The sequence below is a fragment of the Porites lutea genome, chromosome 11 (genome assembly GCF_958299795.1).
Source record: "Porites lutea chromosome 11, jaPorLute2.1, whole genome shotgun sequence".
NCBI lineage: Eukaryota > Metazoa > Cnidaria > Anthozoa > Scleractinia > Poritidae > Porites > Porites lutea.
The window spans coordinates 292,795-314,154 of NC_133211.1; the positions used below are offsets into that span (position 1 = coordinate 292,795).

The 21,360-nt window shown below is 40.6% G+C and overlaps 2 protein-coding genes across 2 annotated transcripts in view; one reads left to right on the forward strand and one right to left on the reverse strand.

The window, feature by feature from the left end:
* The window catches only part of LOC140951777 (rab GTPase-binding effector protein 1-like), a 49,496-nt gene extending 33,768 nt beyond the window's left edge, over positions 1-15,728 (forward strand). The window contains exons 18-22 of the mRNA XM_073401125.1: positions 40-86; positions 414-524; positions 1,826-1,942; positions 4,462-4,572; positions 14,710-15,728. Of these exons, the coding sequence (XP_073257226.1) occupies positions 40-86; positions 414-524; positions 1,826-1,942; positions 4,462-4,572; positions 14,710-14,880 (557 nt within the window). The 3' untranslated portion in view covers positions 14,881-15,728. The remainder of the gene's footprint in view (positions 1-39; positions 87-413; positions 525-1,825; positions 1,943-4,461; positions 4,573-14,709) is intronic.
* A 2,669-nt stretch (positions 15,729-18,397) lies between these two features.
* LOC140952355 (uncharacterized) lies at positions 18,398-21,093 on the reverse strand. The gene has a single exon (XM_073401776.1). It carries the CDS (start codon positions 21,053-21,055, stop codon positions 20,393-20,395), a length of 663 nt encoding a protein of 220 aa, XP_073257877.1. The 5' UTR covers positions 21,056-21,093; the 3' UTR covers positions 18,398-20,392.
* Between the last annotated feature and the right edge of the window lie 267 nt (positions 21,094-21,360).

The window sequence follows — 21,360 nt, forward strand, 5'->3', positions numbered from 1 at the left end:
TCCTCCATCCTTTTTTTTGTTTGTTTTTGTTTTTTTCAGAAAAACTAAAGGAAGAGTTAAAGAAAGAAAGACGTGCAAAAGAAGAGGTAAGGATCACTTGCCAGCCGCTATTACCTTGCTATAACAAAGGGGAAAATAATAGCTACACTGAGGACTTCGCCGTATATATCCAGTTTGGTAGTATATCGATATTCTCATCCATATATTTTACTACTAATTGGGTTATCAACATCGTTGGCTATACTGAGACTTCATGATTTAAGAGTTTGTTGTATGAAGGTTCGTTTCCTTGTATTTTACTTCTACTGGGGTGATGAATATTGTTCACTGTACTGAGGCTTGGTTTTACATAGTGGGTCCATTGATGGCTGTTAGAATGTAAATGCTGATATTAAGTCGATATCTTTTGACAGGCTGAATCTCAGTTAAGGATGTCAGGTCAGTCGCTAAAGAACACAGAGGGCAAATCGAGACAAGTCATCATTGCACTTAGAGGACAACTAGATGAAGCTAACGATGAAAAGGTTTTTTTGTTTGTTTGTTTGTTTGTTTTTTTCTTTTCCAATACAACTTTACTGAACGTACACACGTACAGTTAACATTCACAAAAGACAATGTGCAACAAAACAAAAACTACAACTTGAAGCTAACAAAGAAGAAACCTAACACAATAAAAACATTAGTGGTAACTAAAATTAAATTGGAGCGCAATTAGTTAAGTAAACAGAATTTCATACCGTATTTAAAAGAGACGAAAAACAGACCATTTTGTTCTGAAATCTTTTTCGCGACCAGTCGTACAAGAAATATATTTTTCTAGATTTATTTTATCACGGGCTAGGGAAACAAATTCATTTAAGATGTAAAATTTACCGTTAAGAGCTTTTACGTAAAGAAAATACTTTCCTATAATGACTAAATGATTGAGGGCTAAACAGAATTTAGAATCGTTATTAATAATGCCAAACATAATTTCTTTTATTGAATGCGATAATTTTGAGTTCACCATGCGCGAGGCCCAATCCAGAAACTCCTTCCAGAACAAAGTGGCTTGCGCGTACTCAGTGAAAAGATGAATGATGGTGTGACCTGCTGGACAAAAGGGCAGCGGGGGGAGTCTTCTCTCTTCATTTTGAATAATAAGCTCTTAGTGCACAGAATATTGTGAATAATTTTTTACTGGAACATTGATAGCTTTACTTCTTTTGTTACTTCAAAAGGCAATAGATATAATTTTCTCAAATCATCCTTTTGGTAGCCAAAATTTAAGAGTCTTTTCTCACAAGTCGGCGGAGGCTTTGATCGAAAAATTTTTTGCAAGTCATTTCCTCTATTAATATTTGCGGTGTTGAGCTTTGTTTGAGGGAGCAATTAAAGAGTTTTTTCCAACTTTGAGGCTAAAGTACTGTAAGAAATTACATCTTACGTTAAATTTATTACGAAAAGAGTCGAAGGACGAAAAGCAGTTTTGCTGTGTATCAAAGAGGTCGTTAATTTTGAGAATTTCTGCGTAATGTCAATGCTGCAAAAACGTAGATTTCTTATCAGACTTAATAAACGTATTATTCCAACTATTTGTTCAAGAACATCATTTTTGCTTTTTGGGTTGAAAGCTATTACGTCTTGCCAAAATGTGATTATTTTGTGATAAAAAGTTTGAAGGCATTTGCTTAGATTAAGGTGACCGATGTCATAGTTACATTTGAAAAGCTCTGGGCCCCCAACGTTCGCTAGAAGGGACTTCGGTATTATATCTACAAACAAAGAATGGGAGTAAAATAATTAAACAAGTCTCATTTCAATGGTGATATGTATTTCTTTACAGAGCAAGGCAGAAGATGAAAGTAGACAATTAAGGAACCAGCTTCAGTCAATGACTGAGCAACTGAACCAAAGTGAAACTGTACAGAGAGACTTTGTACGTTTGTCTCAATCACTTCAGGTAGGCCGTCTGACCACACTATTGTTACTTCAGGAACAATTTACAGTTCTCACTTGTGTTCTACATCTCACTTAAACAATGTTCAAACTTTTCCGGATAGGTTTTGCTGGCACGAAAACCTTACCGGAAACAGCTTCTGTTCAAATAAGAACGGTGATTTCGGCACGATTTCTGTAAGAGCGAAGCGAATCTCGAAAGTGGAGTGTCATGTACTGATCGGATTGTATCCACGCTTTGATTCAGTGTGAAGTATTTGGACCATAGCGGAAGTGAATAAGTAGGGGCGATTACTGGAACCCACTAAGACCGAAGTAAATATTCAGAAGTGAGGACTGGAAATTAATGCAGAGAACCCTCTGGTCCAACCGCTCAGCTGGCGCGCGGCACAATGTTGGATGTGTGTGAACAACCTGTTCCAGTTGTTTTGTGCTGTCGTTGCTAATTCTACACCGGATATCAGCTTGTGTTTCAGAACGGAAAGCCATCTGTTATATTGTAAACATGGCTTTTATCATTGCAGCTGCAATCTATTATTGTTATACACTTTTACAAACTATTTTCTTGGGGGGGGGACAGAAACATTTGTCACAGTACTTTTTCCCAATGCTAGCTAAATAATAAACTGCCATCAGTTTAGTATTTTTCTTTTGGGTAGTTGAAGAGCACGCGTGAGGGGTAGGCGGTGAAGCTGCGAGGAACAAGGCCGAAAGCCCGAATAAATTTGCATCATTTTACTTCCGTAAAATGCCGAAGATAAGCCCCTCCAAATATAAGACCCCAATCTTTTAACCCAAAAAACCTTCCGTTAAATCGCCCCTCCAAATATAAGCCCCCCGGGGGCTTGTACTTGGAAATTGCCCTCAAATACAAAGAAAAACAAAGCAAAAATGGTAAATTTTCTTCCAACTATAAGGCTGGTCCAATCGATTTTGAAACGCAAATTTCCCTCCATAAATAACCCCCTCCAAAAATAAGCCCCTCAAAAAGGGCCGGGGCTTATTTTCGGAATTTTACGGTATTTCGCTAGCTGCGCGTCAGCTGGCACATGGCACTGAGGAAAGAAGGATGACCTCTCGTGGTCTAAAAACAGTGAAATTACAAATGCCTCATAGTCATTTCAGATGATTTACACAAAAACAAGACAATAAAAAAGTACCATAAAAAAGTTACAATATCTTTCACATGAAATACTTTGTTTGTACTTCATTTTTAGTCAAATTTGGCTGTCATTCCCTTGTGTAGCGACACAACTTTCCCACCCCTTAATCCATGCCTAAAATGCCCCATAAATCTCGGATTTTTTATGGTGTCAACCATTATCTGCTGTTCTTGCTATTTCGTCCTTGATATCAAACCCCCTCAGTTCAGTATGAGCAGAAACTTTATCTTGGAAGAGAGCAAGAAGTTGCAAGGAGGAATATACTCGGCTAAAGAAATAATAATTGAAACGACAAATCAAAGTTTCTTTCTCTTAAGAACTTTTTGTGTCAGCTGAAATATTAACTTGTCAGGTGTTTTCGTTTATTTAGTTTTGTATAGCAGTGTGTTTCTCTGTATCTAGGAGGGTATATATTAATACACTGTAAAGAATTCAATCTCAGTAATGCAATCAGTATCAGAAGTTTAGCTCATTAAGTCGGTGAGAGGTACAGGGCCTATGAATACCTATCTACTTCACAAAGCTATCTGTAAATATATAAAGCTATCTGTTCTTATGCAGGGCTATGACTATTTTCGAATTCCCCGTAATACACTTTGTTTGCCCCCAAAAATGCTCTTAGGACAATGCACTACTCCCAGGAGCATTTGAAAACAATAGTTCATGCAAAATTTGGGGGGCAAACAGAGTGTTGTAAGGGGAATTCGGAAATAGAGAATACACCACTGTAAAGAGATATCACAATGGATACCAATGTATTTCTCTGTACAGTGGTGCCAAGCTCAAGTAGCTGTGTATAATAGCTCAGTGTAGTGAATTGTGTTGTTAAGGGTAAATAGTTAAGTATAGCTGGGTTGGCGTATTATCAAGTGAGCGCTCTCTTTTGTGTACGTTTACAAGCTTAAAGCAGACTCAGCGAGAGATAATCACTTGCGGATCTAGGGCTTGTTATTTTTTAAGCCGAACGGAAGCCCTTAGGGCCATTTCTTTTCAGGGACGGGGCCTCCCTCTTATCTTAGGGCCTAGATAAGCGCCGCTCCTTCCACCCCCCGCCCCCCCTCTTATAACTTTCAAATCTGGCCCTAGCTGTTCAAAAGTTGGATGACACTATCCACTGGATAAATCTCTGCTGTTTGCTAATTATCTGCGAAAAACTGGGGCCTGAATCCACCACTGGTTCAAGTGCATAAAATCACGTGTAGAGAGAGGCAAAGACGGTAGCGATTCTTTAGAGTGTCTTCCATAAATAAGCGCTGCTTCCTCCTCAAAAAACGCAATTTTCAAATTATATTTCTTTAGAAATGTCATTTAAGTTGAAAAGTCAATTTTAAAACATTTTTTGTGGAATTTCATTTTTCAGATGCAAATTGCACAGATTCATGAATCTGAAACTGATGTTCGTTGGCAATACCCTGAGGAGATTAAAGAGTGTCATAATTGTCACAAGGCTTTGAAATCAGGAAAAGACAAGGTTGGTTCAAGAAATTCAAAGCTAGTGAAAAATAATATTGGAACTCTTCTTAAAAAATCGTGAACTTCTATACCTTCCTAGTTTTACTAAAATTTCCATTGTAACAGAGAGAAAAAAAGTAGGTTGAGTTTGATCGTCCGGGTGAACGTAGTCCTGAATAGGACTGTTGTTGTTGACAGTGACTGACGTTTCGACAACCTGTGCGGTAGTCATCTTCAGAGTCAAAGTGAGTTGTATCACGTCAGTTGATGGTATTATACTCTGGTTATTGATCTGATTGGTCAGTTACGTCGCGATATTATTGGTCGTCTGTCAGTTAAGCCGTGATGTTATTGGCTATGAAGACTCGGAATCAGTAATTGGTGCGTTTCGATCCGTCTATTGTCACAGTTAAACAGTCGTCTATTCTTAGTCAAATTGTCAGTTCTCCAGTCGTTCTCTCGTAGTTAGTTTTGCTTGATCTCGTCAATATGTCGTTTGTACGGCGCTGGTAACTGTTGGCTACGATTCAGTGGCGTTTGTTTCAAGTTTGTAAACCAGCTTTCTAAAGTAAGACGTTGATAGTAGTCTGTAAAATACGTTATACGTGCCGCAGAGCCCCAGTCAATTCGATCTTTCGTCTGTAAATGGTGCTCAGCAATGTGATTGTTGACGTCACCATTCCTCGTCGCTTGTTTGAGTTCGGTCAGTCGCGTTGTTAGGTTTCTGCCGGTTTCACCAATGTAAGAAGCCTGGCAGTCGCAGCATTTGATCTCGTATACTGCTCCCTGTCTGTCCTCCGGTTTGCCTTTGTCCTTGACATTAGTAAGCAGTCGCCGTAAAGTGGTTATCGGTTTGTGTGCAACACGTATATTGTAAGGTTGTAATATACGTGCAATAGTTTCAGATGTTCCTCTGATGTACGGTATAGTCGCTGTCGTAACAGGGCCAGAGTTGGTCTGAGTGTTGGAATCAGTGTTACTGTGAGTGTTCCGTCTAACAAAGTCCGTGTTATAATTGTTCTTACTAAAAACATTGTTAAGATAATCAGTCTCGTCTTGTAGGCTGTAAGGTGAGTCGCAAACTAGTTGCGCTCGTCTCGTCAAAGTCCCGATAGTAATAACCTTGTTAGAGGTCGGGTTGTACGAAGACTGGTCTAGTAATCGGTCGGTATGTGTCGGTTTTTTGTAAATAGTCGTTTTTAGTTTGTTGTTGTCGCGAGTGACCAAGCAGTCTAGAAAACGTATGTCACCATTCTTTTCGATCTCCTTGGTGAACTGTATGTCCGCGTTCTTTCTGGTGTTCGTGAAAATCGTCGATTCCGTCTTTGTGTACGGCGGTGAATGTGTCGTCAACGTAACGTAACCAAAGAGGTACAGTTCGTGTTTAGGTAGCTAGGGCTTGTTCCTCGATGTTTTACATGATAATTTCCGCTACAACTACAGAAACTGGAGAGCCCATAGCTGTACCGTGTAACTGTTTGTAGTGTTTGCCGTTTTACTGAAAGTACGTCGAAGTCAAAGAGGTTGAGTAGGTCAATAATGTCGTCTGTTGGTAGTGGTAGTCAATAAAGTTCTCAGTAGACTGTAGTTTTTGTGTCTAGATTCGTCAGTCAGCAGTTTCAGCCGGGGGTTTCAGTACGTTAGTTAAGCATTTAGACAGTTGATAGGTCGGGGACCTGTTTCTCCTTAAATTCCTAAATTTTGAAATGTTTCTCCTTAGGTTCCTAAACTTCAGAAATGTTTCTCCTTAGGTTCCTAAACTTTCTCAACATCCACACAAGACTTTTTTTTCTACGGCGTAAGCGCTTCTCCCCTGAATCCGGGGACTTTTATTTGAAACTGTCAATCTTCCCGCGCGTAACATAATTTCCGGTAAAAATGCACTTCCGGTTCGCTCTTACAAACAATTCTTTTAGAAAAAAGGCACAAGAAATAATCCTTAACATTTTTCCCCTCCTGGATTTACATTTGACTGAAAATCCAACGCTTCAATCGATCTCTTTACAAACATAACGCAAATTGTTCAAATTCAAATGTTAAAAGGTTCAATCTGTCAGATTTAGACTTAAAATACTCTGACTAAACAAATCATAAACTGTTCAACTGTTCCTACGAGTGTTCATGATGCAAATCTTTACGACTATAGCTAGTTAGTTCACTGTTCCATCCGGTCACTTAGTAATCTTCAAATTCCAACGGTGAAATTCTGGAAATTGGTCTTCGTTTCACCCCTCCTTTGGTTCTAACGTCTACGACTCGTACTAGGCCATCTTTACCAGGATGCACTGCCTCTATTCGTCCAAGCTTCCAATCCCGTCTTGGTGCGTCCGGATCAATTACCAACACCACGTCTCCCACTGTTAGATTCTTTGAAGGTTGGAACCACTTTTGCCGGGATCCAATACTTGGCAAATACTCTCTCATCGAACGACTCCATACTCTACGAATCAGTTCCTGTATTCGTCTCCATCGTCTACGCACACTGACTGCCGTCGTATCGACTGTGTCTGGGTCTAGCTCTCCACCCATTTGGCCAATTAAGAAATGGTTTGGGGTCAGCACAGGCTCGTCATTGAATCTCCACTAACTGTAGTTAAAGGCCTCGAATTTAACAAACTTTCGGCTCCAGTAAACACGGTTTGTAATTCTACATCATTGACATCAGCTTCGTTCAAAATTGCATAAATTGCCCTCTTGGCTGACTTGATCATTCTTTCGAAGACACCGCCAAAGTGTGGCGCTTCCGGTGGGTTAAACTGCCACTCAATTCCTTGGTTGGAAGTAAGCCTTTCAATTTTATTTTGGTCCATGCTATCCACTAACTCCTTGATTTCTCGTGCTGCTCCGACGTAATTACTTCCACTGTCACTGAGTATGAACTTAGGCCACCCTCGTCTAGCCACCATACGCGTCAGCGCATTTAAGAAAGCGTCCGTCTCCAGGGAAGCAGTGTGTCTGTAAACACACAAATAAGCAAAGGTAGCGCTTCACTCGTGGTCTACCTCGTCCTTGCATCGTGTAGAATGGTCCTGCAAAATCTGTCGCACAATTTGCAAATGGTTTCTGAGTCATCTCTAATCGAATTCTAGGTAATGGTGCCATTTGTTGTCGTGCTGGACAGTCCCTGAATCTTCGGTTACATTCCGCACATTCCTTGATACATTTCTTCACTTGTTGTCGTCCTTGAATCACAAAGTACTTCTCTCGTAAATGGTTTAATGTAAAGTTCACTCCCATCTCGTGACCTTCCCTCTCATGGTGATACTTCACGATTAACTTGGTAACGATGTGATTCTTTGGAAGGATGATTGGAAACTTCGTCTCTTCTGGCAAATCATCTGAATATCGCAGTCGCGTGTTTGATCGAAGGAGTCCCCCACATAACTTTGGTGTAATCTTTAGTAACGTACTCTTACTAGGGAGAGGCTTGTTGTTTTCAAGTGCTCTTATCTCGTCAGGAAAGCACTTTTGCTGAGCCGCCCTGATGATTTGCTCTTCTGCCTGATTAAGCTCCCTTGGGTTCAACTCCCCACTTTCTCGATCGTTTTGAGGCTTTTTGACATTTGCTAAGAATCGATTAATCCAACCAGTCACCCATACCAAAGACATTCCGATCTCCAGCTTTCCGTTTGGCTTGGTTCTGTACCATTTTGAATACTCCATTGGGTCTGGTGTGCTCTTTGGTTTGACTGTTTCCACGTAATAGCTCTGTGCATTCATGCTTAACTCCTTTTCCACGAGCTGTTCTCGTTTCTCTGATTTAACTTCTTTGTAAGCTTCTGGAGCTTTTCCAAATTTCCTCTCTGGCCACTCATCTTCTCTACGTTTTAGAAACGGGGGTCCATACCACCAGCAGTCATCCTTAACTAGCTCTTGAACTGAAGCTCCTCGAGTCCCTTGATCCGCAGGGTTGAGTTTCGTAGGAACTTACCGCCATTGGTCTGGACTGCTCTCGTCATGAATTTCCCCAACCCGGTGGGATACAAAAGGTTTAAAATTTCGACTCTGTCCTTGGACCCAAAACCCGACATTTACGCTGTCCACCCAAAATGTGGCCTTGTTCCTAGGAAGCTCCAGTGCTGCACATATCTTCCATGTCAGTCGGAGACCAGTCAGTGCTCCCATGAGTTCTAACCGCGGAATGCTCATGGCCTTCAATGGCGCCAACCTTGACTTTGCTGCGACTAATCTTGTGCTAACTGTTCCATCTTCATACTCATGGCGAACGTACGTTGCTGCGGCATAAGCCTTCTCAGACGCGTCACTGAACGTGTGAATAGTAACATCTTGGAGTTCCTTGTCTTCCTTCAGACATCGTAAAACACGGACCGCGCCAAGTTCTCCAAGTTCCCCGAACCATCTTTTCCATTCCATTTTAAAATGATCTGGCAATTCTTCATCCCATCCGAGAGCTTCAATCCAAGCTTCCTGCATCAGCATTTTAGCTCGCACTACGAAGGGCGTCAGAAATCCAAAGGGGTCGTAAATTGAGGCCGTTTTCTCCAGCACGTTCCTCTTTGTTAATACCAATCCGTCTGGGGGTGGAACAAAGATATGTCCATGATAACTTCAGGCTTCTGAGAGATCCATTTGCGAATGTGAAATCCTGCTTTATCTCCAAGCTCGGTTAACTGCTGTCGCATATCCTTTGCTGTTTCCACCGTTTCCACTGAAGGCATCAGGTCATCCATATAACAACTGTTCTTCACCGCTTCAGCTGCTAGAGGATACTCTGCTCTGTGATCATCCGCATGCTTCTGCCACACATACTGCGCACAAAAAGGACAGTAACACCCTCCGAACACATATCTCAAGAATTCGTAAACTTCTGGCTCCTTGCTCTGATCCATATTTCTCCATAGAAACCTGTGTAGTGGCCTGTCTTCAAGAGTAAGGGCAAGCTGATGATACATTTGACTTACGTCACCCACCAGGGCAACCAGTTCCTTTCGAAATCTGACGAGAATGCTAAACATGTCCGCTTGCAGTTTCGGTCCCGGTAACGCTTCACTGTTCAAACTCTTTCCTTGAAACTTAGCTGACGCATCAAATACAATCCTCGTTTTCGTTGTAGTCCTGTCAGCACGCACAACGGGAAAATGGGGAAGTAACCATTCTTCAGTGGGTGTCGGCTCATCTGGCGGCACTCGGCGGATGTAATTCTTCTCCAAATATTCTTCAATGACTTTCTGATAGGACTCTGCTATTTCTGGATTCTTTGCCAATTTTCGCTCTGTGGACTCCAAGCGCTTCTCAGCTAACGGCCTGTTGTTTGGAAGGCTTGGTCGCTCATTCCGCCAAGGAACAGCTACTACGTAATGATCATTCTCGAACTTGATTGACTTGCTCACTTTATGCCAGGCTGCTGTTTCATCAGTAGTCATAACCGGTTTAGGAGGTGTAATTCCCATGGTTTCCAGGTCCCAGAATCTCTTCAACAACGGATTCAAATCATCTGACTGTTCCACTGTCGGTGTCACTTCTCCAAACTGTTGCATGCGAAAAGTATGACACAAACTGGTGTTGTGATCTGCTCCTGTGTTCTCCATATTTATCCTCCCCACTGCCGTCCACCCCAGAGGACAAAGTCGTACACATGGCTCCTCGGCTCCACCAATCACTTCTCTCTTGGGGTACATCAATTGATAGTTATCAGTTCCGAGCAACACATCAATCTTTCCCCGATTCGCAAGCTTTGGGAATGGAATGTCCTGCAAGTGGTTCCAATTGCCCTTAATCCTAACCCAGTCGACTGCTTTCATCCCACCGCAGATTTTCTCAGAAGACTGTGCTACAATCTTAGCGTCCACACTACCGTCAACACTCTCTAATTCAATAGTGAATGTCATGGATGGAAAACGAACTTCCTGATCATTAGCAACGTTCACAGGTATCAACTCTTTCTCCCCTTTGACTCCGAGCTCCTCAACTACATCTTCATTAACATATGTAGTGTCACTTCCCTCATCCAAGAAACAATTGACGAGAATTCTCTTCTTACCATGTTTCAAGATTGCTGGAACAGTTCGCAGTGCCACCTTTTCTGCTTTCTGTATTTTTAGCGAAGTTGAATTGGTGTTAGCATCCCCCTCCGTGCTAAGCCCGCCGCTTTGTTCTCGAGTTCCTTGTGACAGAATGTTGTCATCTCTGTTTGACTGTATTTCCCTTCTTCCTTGAATTGTCCTGGCCAACTGAAGCTGGGTTGACTGGGACTGGGTTCCCTGAGGCCGTGTTCCTTGAGGCTGAGTTTCTTGAGGCTGAGTTCCCACGGGTCGAGACTGAGAGTTGTTTCCATTTCGATTCCCATGTAACAACCGGTTGTGTCGGTCCTTGCAACCATCAATGTTACACACTCTACTTCTTGGGCACTCCCCTCCCAGATGATCATCACCCAAACATCTGTAACAGAGTCCTAGTTTTTTCGCCGTAGCCCATTTTTCCTGAATTTTTCTACTTTTAAAGATATCGCAATTCCATACAGCATGGCCTTCTCCACATACTTTGCATGTTCCCCTCTTTTTGTCATCAGTTCGGTTACTTCCAAAAGACTTACTTCTTCAGTTGTGAAATTTGCCGCTTGAATTTCCTGATTTTAAACCATGTTTAATTTCAGTTGCTTGAATCTGATATTCAGCCTCTTCTGCAGTCCAATCTTTGAGTGTAATTAGAGACTCGACCCTTCTATTTTCTTTTACCCAGCGAATGTATTGAGATAACAATTTCTCTGTCAGTTTTTCAAGAATGATAGTGTACAAAGTTCCCGCTTCTAAATCTGCCGCTCTATTGTTCTCCTGTAGATTTATCACTGCCCTCTCCAACATGTCTGCAAACTTTTCCAATTCTTTTGAATTTTCCTCTCCGATTGGCTTCAGTTTTATTAATTCGTCTACATGACACTGAATTTCCCTACGATTTCCCCCGTATTTTCTCAACAACCTCGACTTAGCAGCTTCATAAGCAGCCTCAGAATATCCTAAACCTTTAATCGTTTCTAAAGCTTCGCCCGCTAAACATGCCTGCAATCTCAACATTTTAAACTGAGCAGACATTGCAGTTGCATCCACGCAACTCGTAAATGTTGCATTCCAGTGCTGAAATTCAGTTTTGTTCCCGCTAAATGTTGGAATGCGAATTCTTTCTAGGTTATTCATCCCACTATCAACCTTCCTTTGTGGCAAACTGGTGTTAGAGTTACTCGAGTAAGATGGTGGACTTACCGGCCGTGTGTTCCGTGTTACTGAAGTCAAGACGCGACGAGCGGCGCTAGCTTCACCTTCAATTCTTTCGTTTAATTCATCCGCTTCATCCCCGACTTTAACTTGCATTTCAGTGTTCTTTAGTTCCTGATACAATGTCCGTAATTCTTCCAGTATTTCGAAAGTTTTTTCCTTAATCTTTTCCAAACGCTCCAAAGTAGCTTTAAGGTGACTCCCTAGTTTTGCACAGCGCATCTCTTACTGCGCATAACAAGATGGCCGCCGTAAAAAAGAGCATGTAAAGTAATATTATTAAAATGGAGTTGACCGAAAAGAAACGCTATTGGAATTTTTGCTTGCTGTTGTTTCTTGCCGGGGTGAGACTCAATGTGTTGGGAATGTGCATAACGTAAGCAGTACGCCTGTTGCTGAAGTCGACCTCCCCTCGGAGAACCTCGATAGCGGATGTTTAACTTGTGCTTACTCACTTTGATTTTCATTTAAACACTTTCTTTATCACATTGTGTCCTAAATGTGATATCTCGATGTAAATTCTGTAAAAACGGATTTTTTAATACTTTCTTCCACCTTTCACATACATTCTATTTTGGAACTTGCTCCAGTCCTCTCTCAAAAATCGGAGAAAATGCGTTTGGTGCGCACTTTCTGCAACTCTACCGCAAAAACGAGTACGGTGACCCCCATTTTTTATTTTATCATTTTAATAAGGACAGTGCTTCCTTTCGATGAGAAAAAAATTGGCACAAATCTATGTTCAGTTTTTTGGCAATTTTCCTATATTGTACGGATTGAGCCATCACGGGTCGAAAAGCGCGCGTCCAATTTAATTCTACTTTGGAGCGTAAAGTAAAAGCAAGGGCATTAAAAGGCATTTTTCTGGTACGTAAGTGGATAAACAATACATTAAAGTCAAATTCTGTGTGATGTCACATGCATCATCGAAAAAATCTCTCCTTTTTGTCTAGTTTTGCGCTGCCCGCGGTTTTTGTAAAAGGGTCCTAAATAGCCGTATTTGTCAGCATTGTGACGTCAAAACGAGCACGGTGACCCCCACTTTTTATTACTTTTTTATCATCTTCTTGACTTGTTACATCAGTGTACCAAGTTTTAGCTAAAATCTATGTTAGGTTCTTTTACTATGGAATCACCTTAATTTCTTCAATTTCTTCAAAACTTCTTGGTTCAACGCCGCCCCTGACGCCAGCAACCCGACTCGCTAACTCATTTAGCTGTCTTGTTATCGCCCCTTTTAATTTCCGTTTTTCTGCTTTTAAAGCTTCCACTTTCATCATACGGTCTTCGGCTGAATCTGCTTCGTTGTCCGACATTTTTCCACTGATTTCCTTAGTAAAATCCACAAACTTTCCTCACCTTTGACGAAAACAACACTACTGTCAACTCACGCCACACAAATCCTCCACGTCCAAGACCGTTTTCCTTTGAAAATTCCAACTTTTAATCCACTTTATCCGGCTCGAAGGACGAGAGATGTTTCTCCTTAAATTCCTAAATTTTGAAATGTTTCTCCTTAGGTTCCTAAACTTCAGAAATGTTTCTCCTTAGGTTCTTAAACTTTCTCAACATCCACACAAGACTTTTTTTTCTATGGCGTAAGCGCTTCTCCCCTGAATCCGAGGACTTTTATTTGAAACTGTCAATCTTCCCGCGCGTAACATAATTTCCGGTAAAAATGCACTTCCGGTTCGCTCTTACAAACAATTCTTTTAGAAAAAAGGCACAAGAAATAATCCTTAACAGGACCCACAGAAAGAAACTATGGGCCGCATAGGTATGTTAGGTTTGTGTCGTTTTGGTAGTCCATACAGCTTGGGTGGCTGCGGAACACTACACCTCAGTCTGTTATAGCGTCGAAAGTCGATCATGTCGGTTTTCTTCAGTGTAAGCAGTTTGTCGTTAAGTTTGCGTTGCAGTGCGGGTGTCGGGTCTCGTTTAAGTACTTCGTAGGTCTGTTTGTCGTTAACAAGCGAGTCCATTTTGTCGTTGTAGTCTGTCTTGTCCATAACAACAGTCACCCGTCCCTTGTCTGCGGGCAGTATGACTATGTTCTCGTATGTTTTCAGTCGTTTAAGTGCTTTCTGTTCGTCAGGAGTCAAGTTACTGTTCGGTAATGAGGCTGATTGTAAAGTAGAGGTCACTCTACCTCTGATGTTATCCTTGGTCGATTCTGATAGCTCATGTTGGCGAGACAGAACGGCCTCAACCCTAGATACAATAGCCTCAGTAGGTATTTGTTTAGGTGTGACTGAGTGTTTAAGTCCGTAAGAAAGTACTTGTGTTTCAGTCTCGTCTAAGGGACGGGAAAAAATATTCGTGACCCAGTTTGCGTCGGGTTTACGTCGTTTAGCGTTTTTTGTATCTTACAGTCTTGTCAGTTGAAATGTCCCCGGGGGGGGGGTACTCCCATACATTACCTATACGGGTATGTGCCGCCTCACGGGGTCGTGATTTTGAAGCTCCTGATTTAGTAACGGGGTATCCATTTCAAAGGCGTTTTCTAGAACGGGGTATAATATTTCGAACGCACGAAAGCTCCAGTTTTGTAAGCAGCCATTTGAAATTATTTATTTAGTTGTTGCTGATTATGAAGAAGCATTTATTCGATGTATAAGTCGCACAAATAAAGAAATATCTTTTTAAACAAACAGGGCTATTTCAATTTACAAACTTTCTAGAACGGAGTATAAAAAATTGGCCCATTTTTAGAACGGGGTATCAGTTTTAGAGCGAATTCTAGAACGGGGTATCAATTTTAGGGGAAGTTTGTTTTAGAACGGGGTGCCAATTTGGAGTCCCGGGCGGCACATCCACATACCCACCCAAAAAATACCCAAGTGCGAAAAAAAACAAAAAACTTTCGATGGGTTTTGGGGGTTTAATAAATCTATTTTTTAATTGTTTTTTCTACATTTTTTGCACAGCATCACTGCCATCATTGTGGGAAAGTATTTTGTGAACCATGTACATCTAAATCAGCGTTAGGAAGCAGCTCAAAAAGACCTCATCCTGTATGTGACAAATGTCACGCAATACTAAACAAAGACTCCAAATCTACGTTTTATAACACCAACCTGGCAGATGACAATAGGTGATATACGTGTCGCGCATCACCAAAGTAATTGCAATTCCAGGTTTTTTAACGTCACCTTGGACAGAGATATCAGCTCTGAAGCAGATACCAATAGGTGATGGATGCGTGTCACGGAATATTTATCAGACCCTGGTTCTACGTTATTTTACTTTAGCCTGGTGGTATGGTGGCAGATCAGAGGGGATAGGTTTTATGGTGTTAGAGGTCAGATGCATTCAATTGGTCACAACAACTAATTAATATTGGTAACAACAGCTTAACATATTTTTCGTCACACTACTTACAACAGAGTTTGGACATTAGTTTTGTCACAAAATAGACCTGGTGTTAGGGGTTGTAAATGACTTGTTGTTTGTAAGGAATAAAGTATACTTAATTAAGAACACAAATTTCAATGCTGACAAATTTAATTATTATATTGTTAATGAGTGATTTGTACAGAAATAGTATTGTTTTGCTGAATATTATACAGTCACAGAAAGAAAAATAAATAGAAGACAACTTTAAAGGCAGAGAATTGCTGAATTTTATATGGCCACATGATCACTAATCAGCCAATCGCATGTATCTCCAGGGAAATATAGTAGATGCTCGAATTAGCGCCCGGGGTGGTTGCTAGGGACTTCATGATCTGACAACAGCAACACCAGTGAAAACACCCCTGAAAAATTGATTTCGGTATTTTGAAACTTTTTCGCGATTATCCCAACTCGTTCAGCCTGCTAGATTTAGGTCAAAAACAGGGCACCACCTCCAAGCTCCGAAAGACACACTAAACCATAAGTCTCACTTCACGTCATAGTTGTTCAATGAAGGCAAATAAAAATTATAGAAAGTGTGATACACTAACACGTGTTGTGCGGAGTTTATTTCTTTTGTTTCTTTTTTGCTCACTAAACCTTTTACTTTTTGACGTTCTGGTTGTCGTCGCCGTTTTACTTTCGTATGGTCCCCACTCAGGCCTATAATGAGCACGCGACCTATGAATATTAATATTATTATCAGCACAGCAACTGACACAACAAATGGTGGGTGAATATTTAATGTTCTTTCTAAATAACACGCAGTAAATATTGCAAAAAATTAAACTTTGTTCTTTCACCAATTTAATCAGCCAAAAGTTCAGTGACACAGCGGTAATATTGCCTATAGCAGTGTCCAAGCGTTGCACTCAAGACTTGCCAGTTGTGAATACGCAGGTCTCGAGTACTGCAGGATTTTTTTTTACCTAGCATTCGGCCATTGCAGAAAAATTTTTCAGTGGAATAGTTGACTTTGGGGTACCATTTTTAGTTAACTTCCTCTCTTCCTTGGCATTTTTAGGCTTCCAAAAAGCTCTGGAACAAGACTCTATGTCCTCTTCGGTTAGTGTCGTTCCTAGACTGGAAAATTTCTAAACACATGTGAGATTTGATTTTCTTACATGATAATTTCATACAGAATGTTTTTTTGGTATGCTAATTTCCCTGGGGTCGGGGGGGGGGGGTACTCCCATATATGGGCTATATAGGTACGTGCCGCGGAAAAGGGTATGGTTTTTGACGTTCTCGGTCCTTAAATAGGGTATCTTTTTTGACCCTTTTGTTCCTGTGTCCCTGGTGTGGTCTTTAGATAGGGTAGCTTAATTGTGTTATCTTAAGCTGGAGTATGAAAACACCCACCGGTTATGATTGCATATTATTAAACTAGGCTTATTCTAGCATTTTATGCTTGATGCTATACATCCAATGTTACAGAGAAGAAATAAAGTTTTCGTATAAACATAACAACTTTCTTTAATTTTCCAGACATGTTTCGACGGTACATCCGTCATCTTCAGTGTTACATATTTTGAAATCGCCGTTGAATTTAAAGCGCGCGCGATCTTACAAAGTTCGTTACATTGCGTTGTCAATATTGCGTACTAAAACAAAGTTAAATGAGTGACGCTTAGTTCTTTACAGGGAGAGAGTCAGGTTAATGTGTTTCACCTGCTGGTTGAGATCGGGCTTCTCCCATTTTATGATTAACACATTAACCTGACTCTCTCCCTGTAAAGAACTAAGCGTCACTCATTTAACTTTGTTTTAGTACGCAATATTGACAACGCAATGTAACGAACTTTGTAAGATCGCGCGCGCTTTAAATTCAACGGCGATTTCAAAATATGTAACACTGAAGATGACGGATGTACCGTCGAAACATGTCTGGAAAATTAAAGAAAGTTGTTATGTTTATACGACTATCTATATTGTTGCTGCTATCTAGACCTTTTAAATAAAGTTTTCCTTTTCATGCTATTAATAATTTTGTTTTTTCCTTGAATAGGGTGTCATTTTTCAGCTTTGAGCCTTAAAAAGGGTATCAGTTTTCGCTTTCTTAGTCCTTAAATAGGGTTAGGGTTCACGAACCTTCGCGGCACACCCCTATCCAAAATTCGCGGGAGTACCCCCCCCCCCGGGGCTAATTTCCAGCGTTCACAAAAGCGTCATTGTTAGCAACTCCATTGAAACACACTTTTCCAGGAATGTTTTTGAAGTCGTTCAATAAACTCGCGGGTCTGGTTTTATGCCAATAAAACCTTCCCGCTCGTTTATTAAACATAACTAAAGTTCCTCTGCTTTCTGGTATTGAAATTCTCCTATTCTGCTTTATTTATATCGTAAACTCAAGTGATATTTTTCTTTCTTGATGGCCATGCAGTTAAGCATAACCACGTAGTTGAAGTGCGTACTTATTTAGCGTGCGCTCAATCGACTCCATTCCTAAATAAGAATGCTTAGAAATTTCTCTATTCTGTGAACCACTGAAATGTTACATGCATCTTGTTAATAATGTTTTACTTAACCAGTCTTGTAGGTGTTACAATGTATTGAATGCCTAGTGCAATCCCTACCCTTTCATACAGCCGGAAAAAGGTCCCTGTTTTGGGCAGGGCCTCCCCTTGTAGGTCATTATAGGGATACTACATGGGGGAGGGGGAGAAAGGGGAGGATTATCAGTGTGACTTTCTCCCCTGGAGAAAGTCACACTGATAATCGCATAATGCCTGTAATTAATGAATTTACTACAGAATTCAATCAGTTGAAAGCATTGAATCATCACAGGAAAATTACATCCAAATCCCAGCAGATTTTGGGAAATTTTCTTTTTTTTTCATTTTTTTTTTATTCATCCTTGATGCAGTTGTTAGAAGGGCCTCCTCCTCCTCCTTCCTAGCAGAAGTCTTTTTCTGTCATGGTTATTAGCAGCATGTACAAAGTTATTTGCACTATTAATATTCATATGGCACAAAAAAATAATTTGTACATGCTAAAAATGACGTTCAGAAGAAACCTCTGCTGTCAGGGTATAAGGCCTAAAGTTAAAAAGCATCAATTCAAAGGAATTCACCATTTTGTGGAATCCCAGCTGGAAAAATTCAATTATAGTAAAGATAAGAGTGAAGGTTTTACTTGTTAAACTAATTTATTAATTAACAGCCAAGTGCTCTTGGTGGATTAAAAATAAAGATAATTTAATAGTCTCTTTTTCACTGATTAAAAATTTAGACGGTAAGATTATAATTACAATAAAAGCTAAAGACAGGCATTTGTTTGACTAATAAGGATTATACCTTTATTCACATCTTTTCAAGAAACACTTATTATTAAGTTGTTAGACATAATACCGTAAAATTCCGAAAGTAAGCCCTGGGGCTTATGTTTTTCAAAGGCCTTTTTTGAGAGGCTTATTTTTGGAGGGGCTTATGTAGGGAGGGAAATTTGTGTTTCAAAATTGATTGGGCTAGCTTGTAGTGGGAAGAAAATTTACCATTTTTGCTTTGTTTTACTTTGTATTGGAGGGCAAATTCCAAGTACAAGCCCCCCTGGCGAGCTTATATTCGGAGGGGGAATTAAACAGAGGGTTTTTTCCACTATGATTTTGGGGGGCTTATATTTGAAGGGGCTTATTTTCGGAATTTTACGGTACTCTGTAACAGCAACAAAGCAGACTTGTCAGACTTGCTCACTATTCAGTTACCCTAACTTTCAGGTCAACTATTTTTATCCAGTACAGTAATAATGATCTCTAGGGACTTTAGTGGGGGGGGGGGGGGTAGCCCCCTTACATGAGCCATATAGGTACTGTTTATTTGTAGGAGAAACAAACCTGACAGGTGAATCGTGGTGTTTTATGAAGCTGTGAAAACCAAGCTCCAGTTGTTCAAATGGTGGATAGCATTTATCCACTGTATACCTCAATAAAAATCTCTATCCAGTGTATAAAACAATTGGTTTCCCTAATACTTATCCACTGGATAGAGATTTATCCGATGGATAGCACTATCCAGCTTTTGAACATCTGGGGCCAGGTAATTAGAACCTCAGATGTTTCAAGATCATGATAAAATTAAGCTCATCTTGTGCCTCCTGAATACTACTAAGACTTCCATAATTCGGTCCTCTTTGATCCAACTGTTTCCTTTTTATCCTTGACTAAAAGTGGGTAATTTTTTTAAACATTTCTTACTAAGGAAATGGTTTTTCCACGTGCACTACCTCTTAATATTCCAGATTCAATGCCAGGGGTGCTTTTTCCATGTTAAAGTGACAGGGGTGATACTTCAACTGTTTAGTGGGTGACATTTTAAGTGACTGCACTTTGAATAGTTTTAATGCAAAATGACCAAGGGTCTGTAAAAAGTTCTTAGAACCTGCGATTTGCCCTATTGAAGACTGGGATTCGGCATTTTAAAGCAAAATGAAGACATGACTTGGGATTGAAAATATGCCAGGATGCAGGATGCTCAAACCACTAAGGATGATGACAATGACAGGATGACCTGACTTAAGAAACCTGCTGGGGCCCCTCTCACCACTGTTATTTGCAGTTTCTACTTCAAACTCATGGAGTGAGCTTAACATGAGCCCACTGTCCCCACCACTCTTTGGGATTCTGGTGTACTTCAGTAGTTGTCTAACAGTTACCACCTTGTTTTTTATATGACAATGATCAGCTCTCAGAGTATTTAACCCCCCAATGGTGACCAACATCCATGTTCTTCTATCAGTATCACACATAATGAAAAGAAAAGGTTATGAGTATCCATCAAATGATCACCAAAGGGAAAATGCTTTGATCTTTTAATAAATTCTCTCCATGAAATTGAGGAGGGCAAGTATGAAGACCAGTCTGGAGAACTGGCACTTAAAGGCTTTCTAGAGTGGACGCTTATTTAACAATTAACTAACAAAGTGTTTTACACATCACCATACTTTGCATTTCAAACTCATCTACAGACTGCTTCCTTTTTTAAAGTTGGAATTTCCTTCATGAAAAGATCAGCTGATTCTTTGAGTAGGAACTGATTAAACGGGCAGTTATGGTTACGGTAGCACGTCAACACAACATCAGCGAGGCATACAGCCGGGCGGCAGTAGTGGCTTGCGTATGAACAAGTCCACACAGTATAGTATGCAGTGAAGAAACTCAACTTCAAATCCGTAATGTAAACCGAAAACGAGGACGATCACAGGCAGGAAATGATGACTTTACTTCTTTCTCTTTGATCTTCTTTTGATGCATGGTGAAATCAAAAAGACGCTTGGAGGAGAACAAAACTTCACCTTTCTTCCCGCCCTCTTTTGTTTCCGTTTCGCGGCAAATTTCCTTTGAGTTGGTGTTTTCAAGATCGCCTTCAGGCCACTGGATTTTTGCCCGCTTTCCTTTTCAAGCTGATCTTGATGTAATGACTTAGCGTCGACGAACGGTACTAAAATTTTAGAATTACGCCGTGGTTTGGTAGTCACAGTCTGAACTGTGCTATCATGAGGATGATCTGGCCCGCATGGAAATTCGCCCGCAAGGGATGAAATGTTCCGCAACTTTGCTTCTTTTGTCATGATAGGCTTTTGCTTGTCCAGACAAGTTCCTCTTGATCCATTTACTGACTTCTCGGGTATCATAAATGAGCCATTTAACCCAACTCCGCTAGAATGAACTAACAAACCAGAATTCAAAGCCCTTATAATGGCCGACTTTACCATCTGCGAAGTTATAACCTTTGTTCCTTTCTCCATCCTTCCCTCCACGTATTTAACAATAGTTTGCCTTGACGCTCCATGGCCATTTCCTTTAGCTAACATTTTAACTGCCTCAATAACGCTTGGAACATAATCTGGACGGTTAGCGCGTTTTCTTGTAGTGGGAGACATCTTGCTTCGGCTTGCACGTGCAGAGTTGGAAATTTCGCGCGCGCTGCTGAAGTGAAATGTTTGATGACGTCATAAAGTCGATAATCACTTGGTTACCTTTTTTTTGGAAGTCTAAAGCTGCAGGAAAATATTATTTCATCTTAGTACGATTTCCTATTTTTCTTAAAAGTAAGTTGGGCAACAAACGCGATGGAGTAACGAACGCGGAAGGATCGAGAAACGAGGGCTTCAGCCAGAAAAGCCACCTTTTGATTTCCTAATAAGAGGGTGTAGTCCGATTCTGCGGAAAAAATTCACTCATTCAT

Excerpts from the sequence above, each read along its gene's own strand:
- LOC140952355 (XM_073401776.1), bottom strand. The coding sequence starts at position 21,055 with ATGTCTCCCACTACAAGAAAACGCGCTAACCGTCCAGATTATGTTCCA.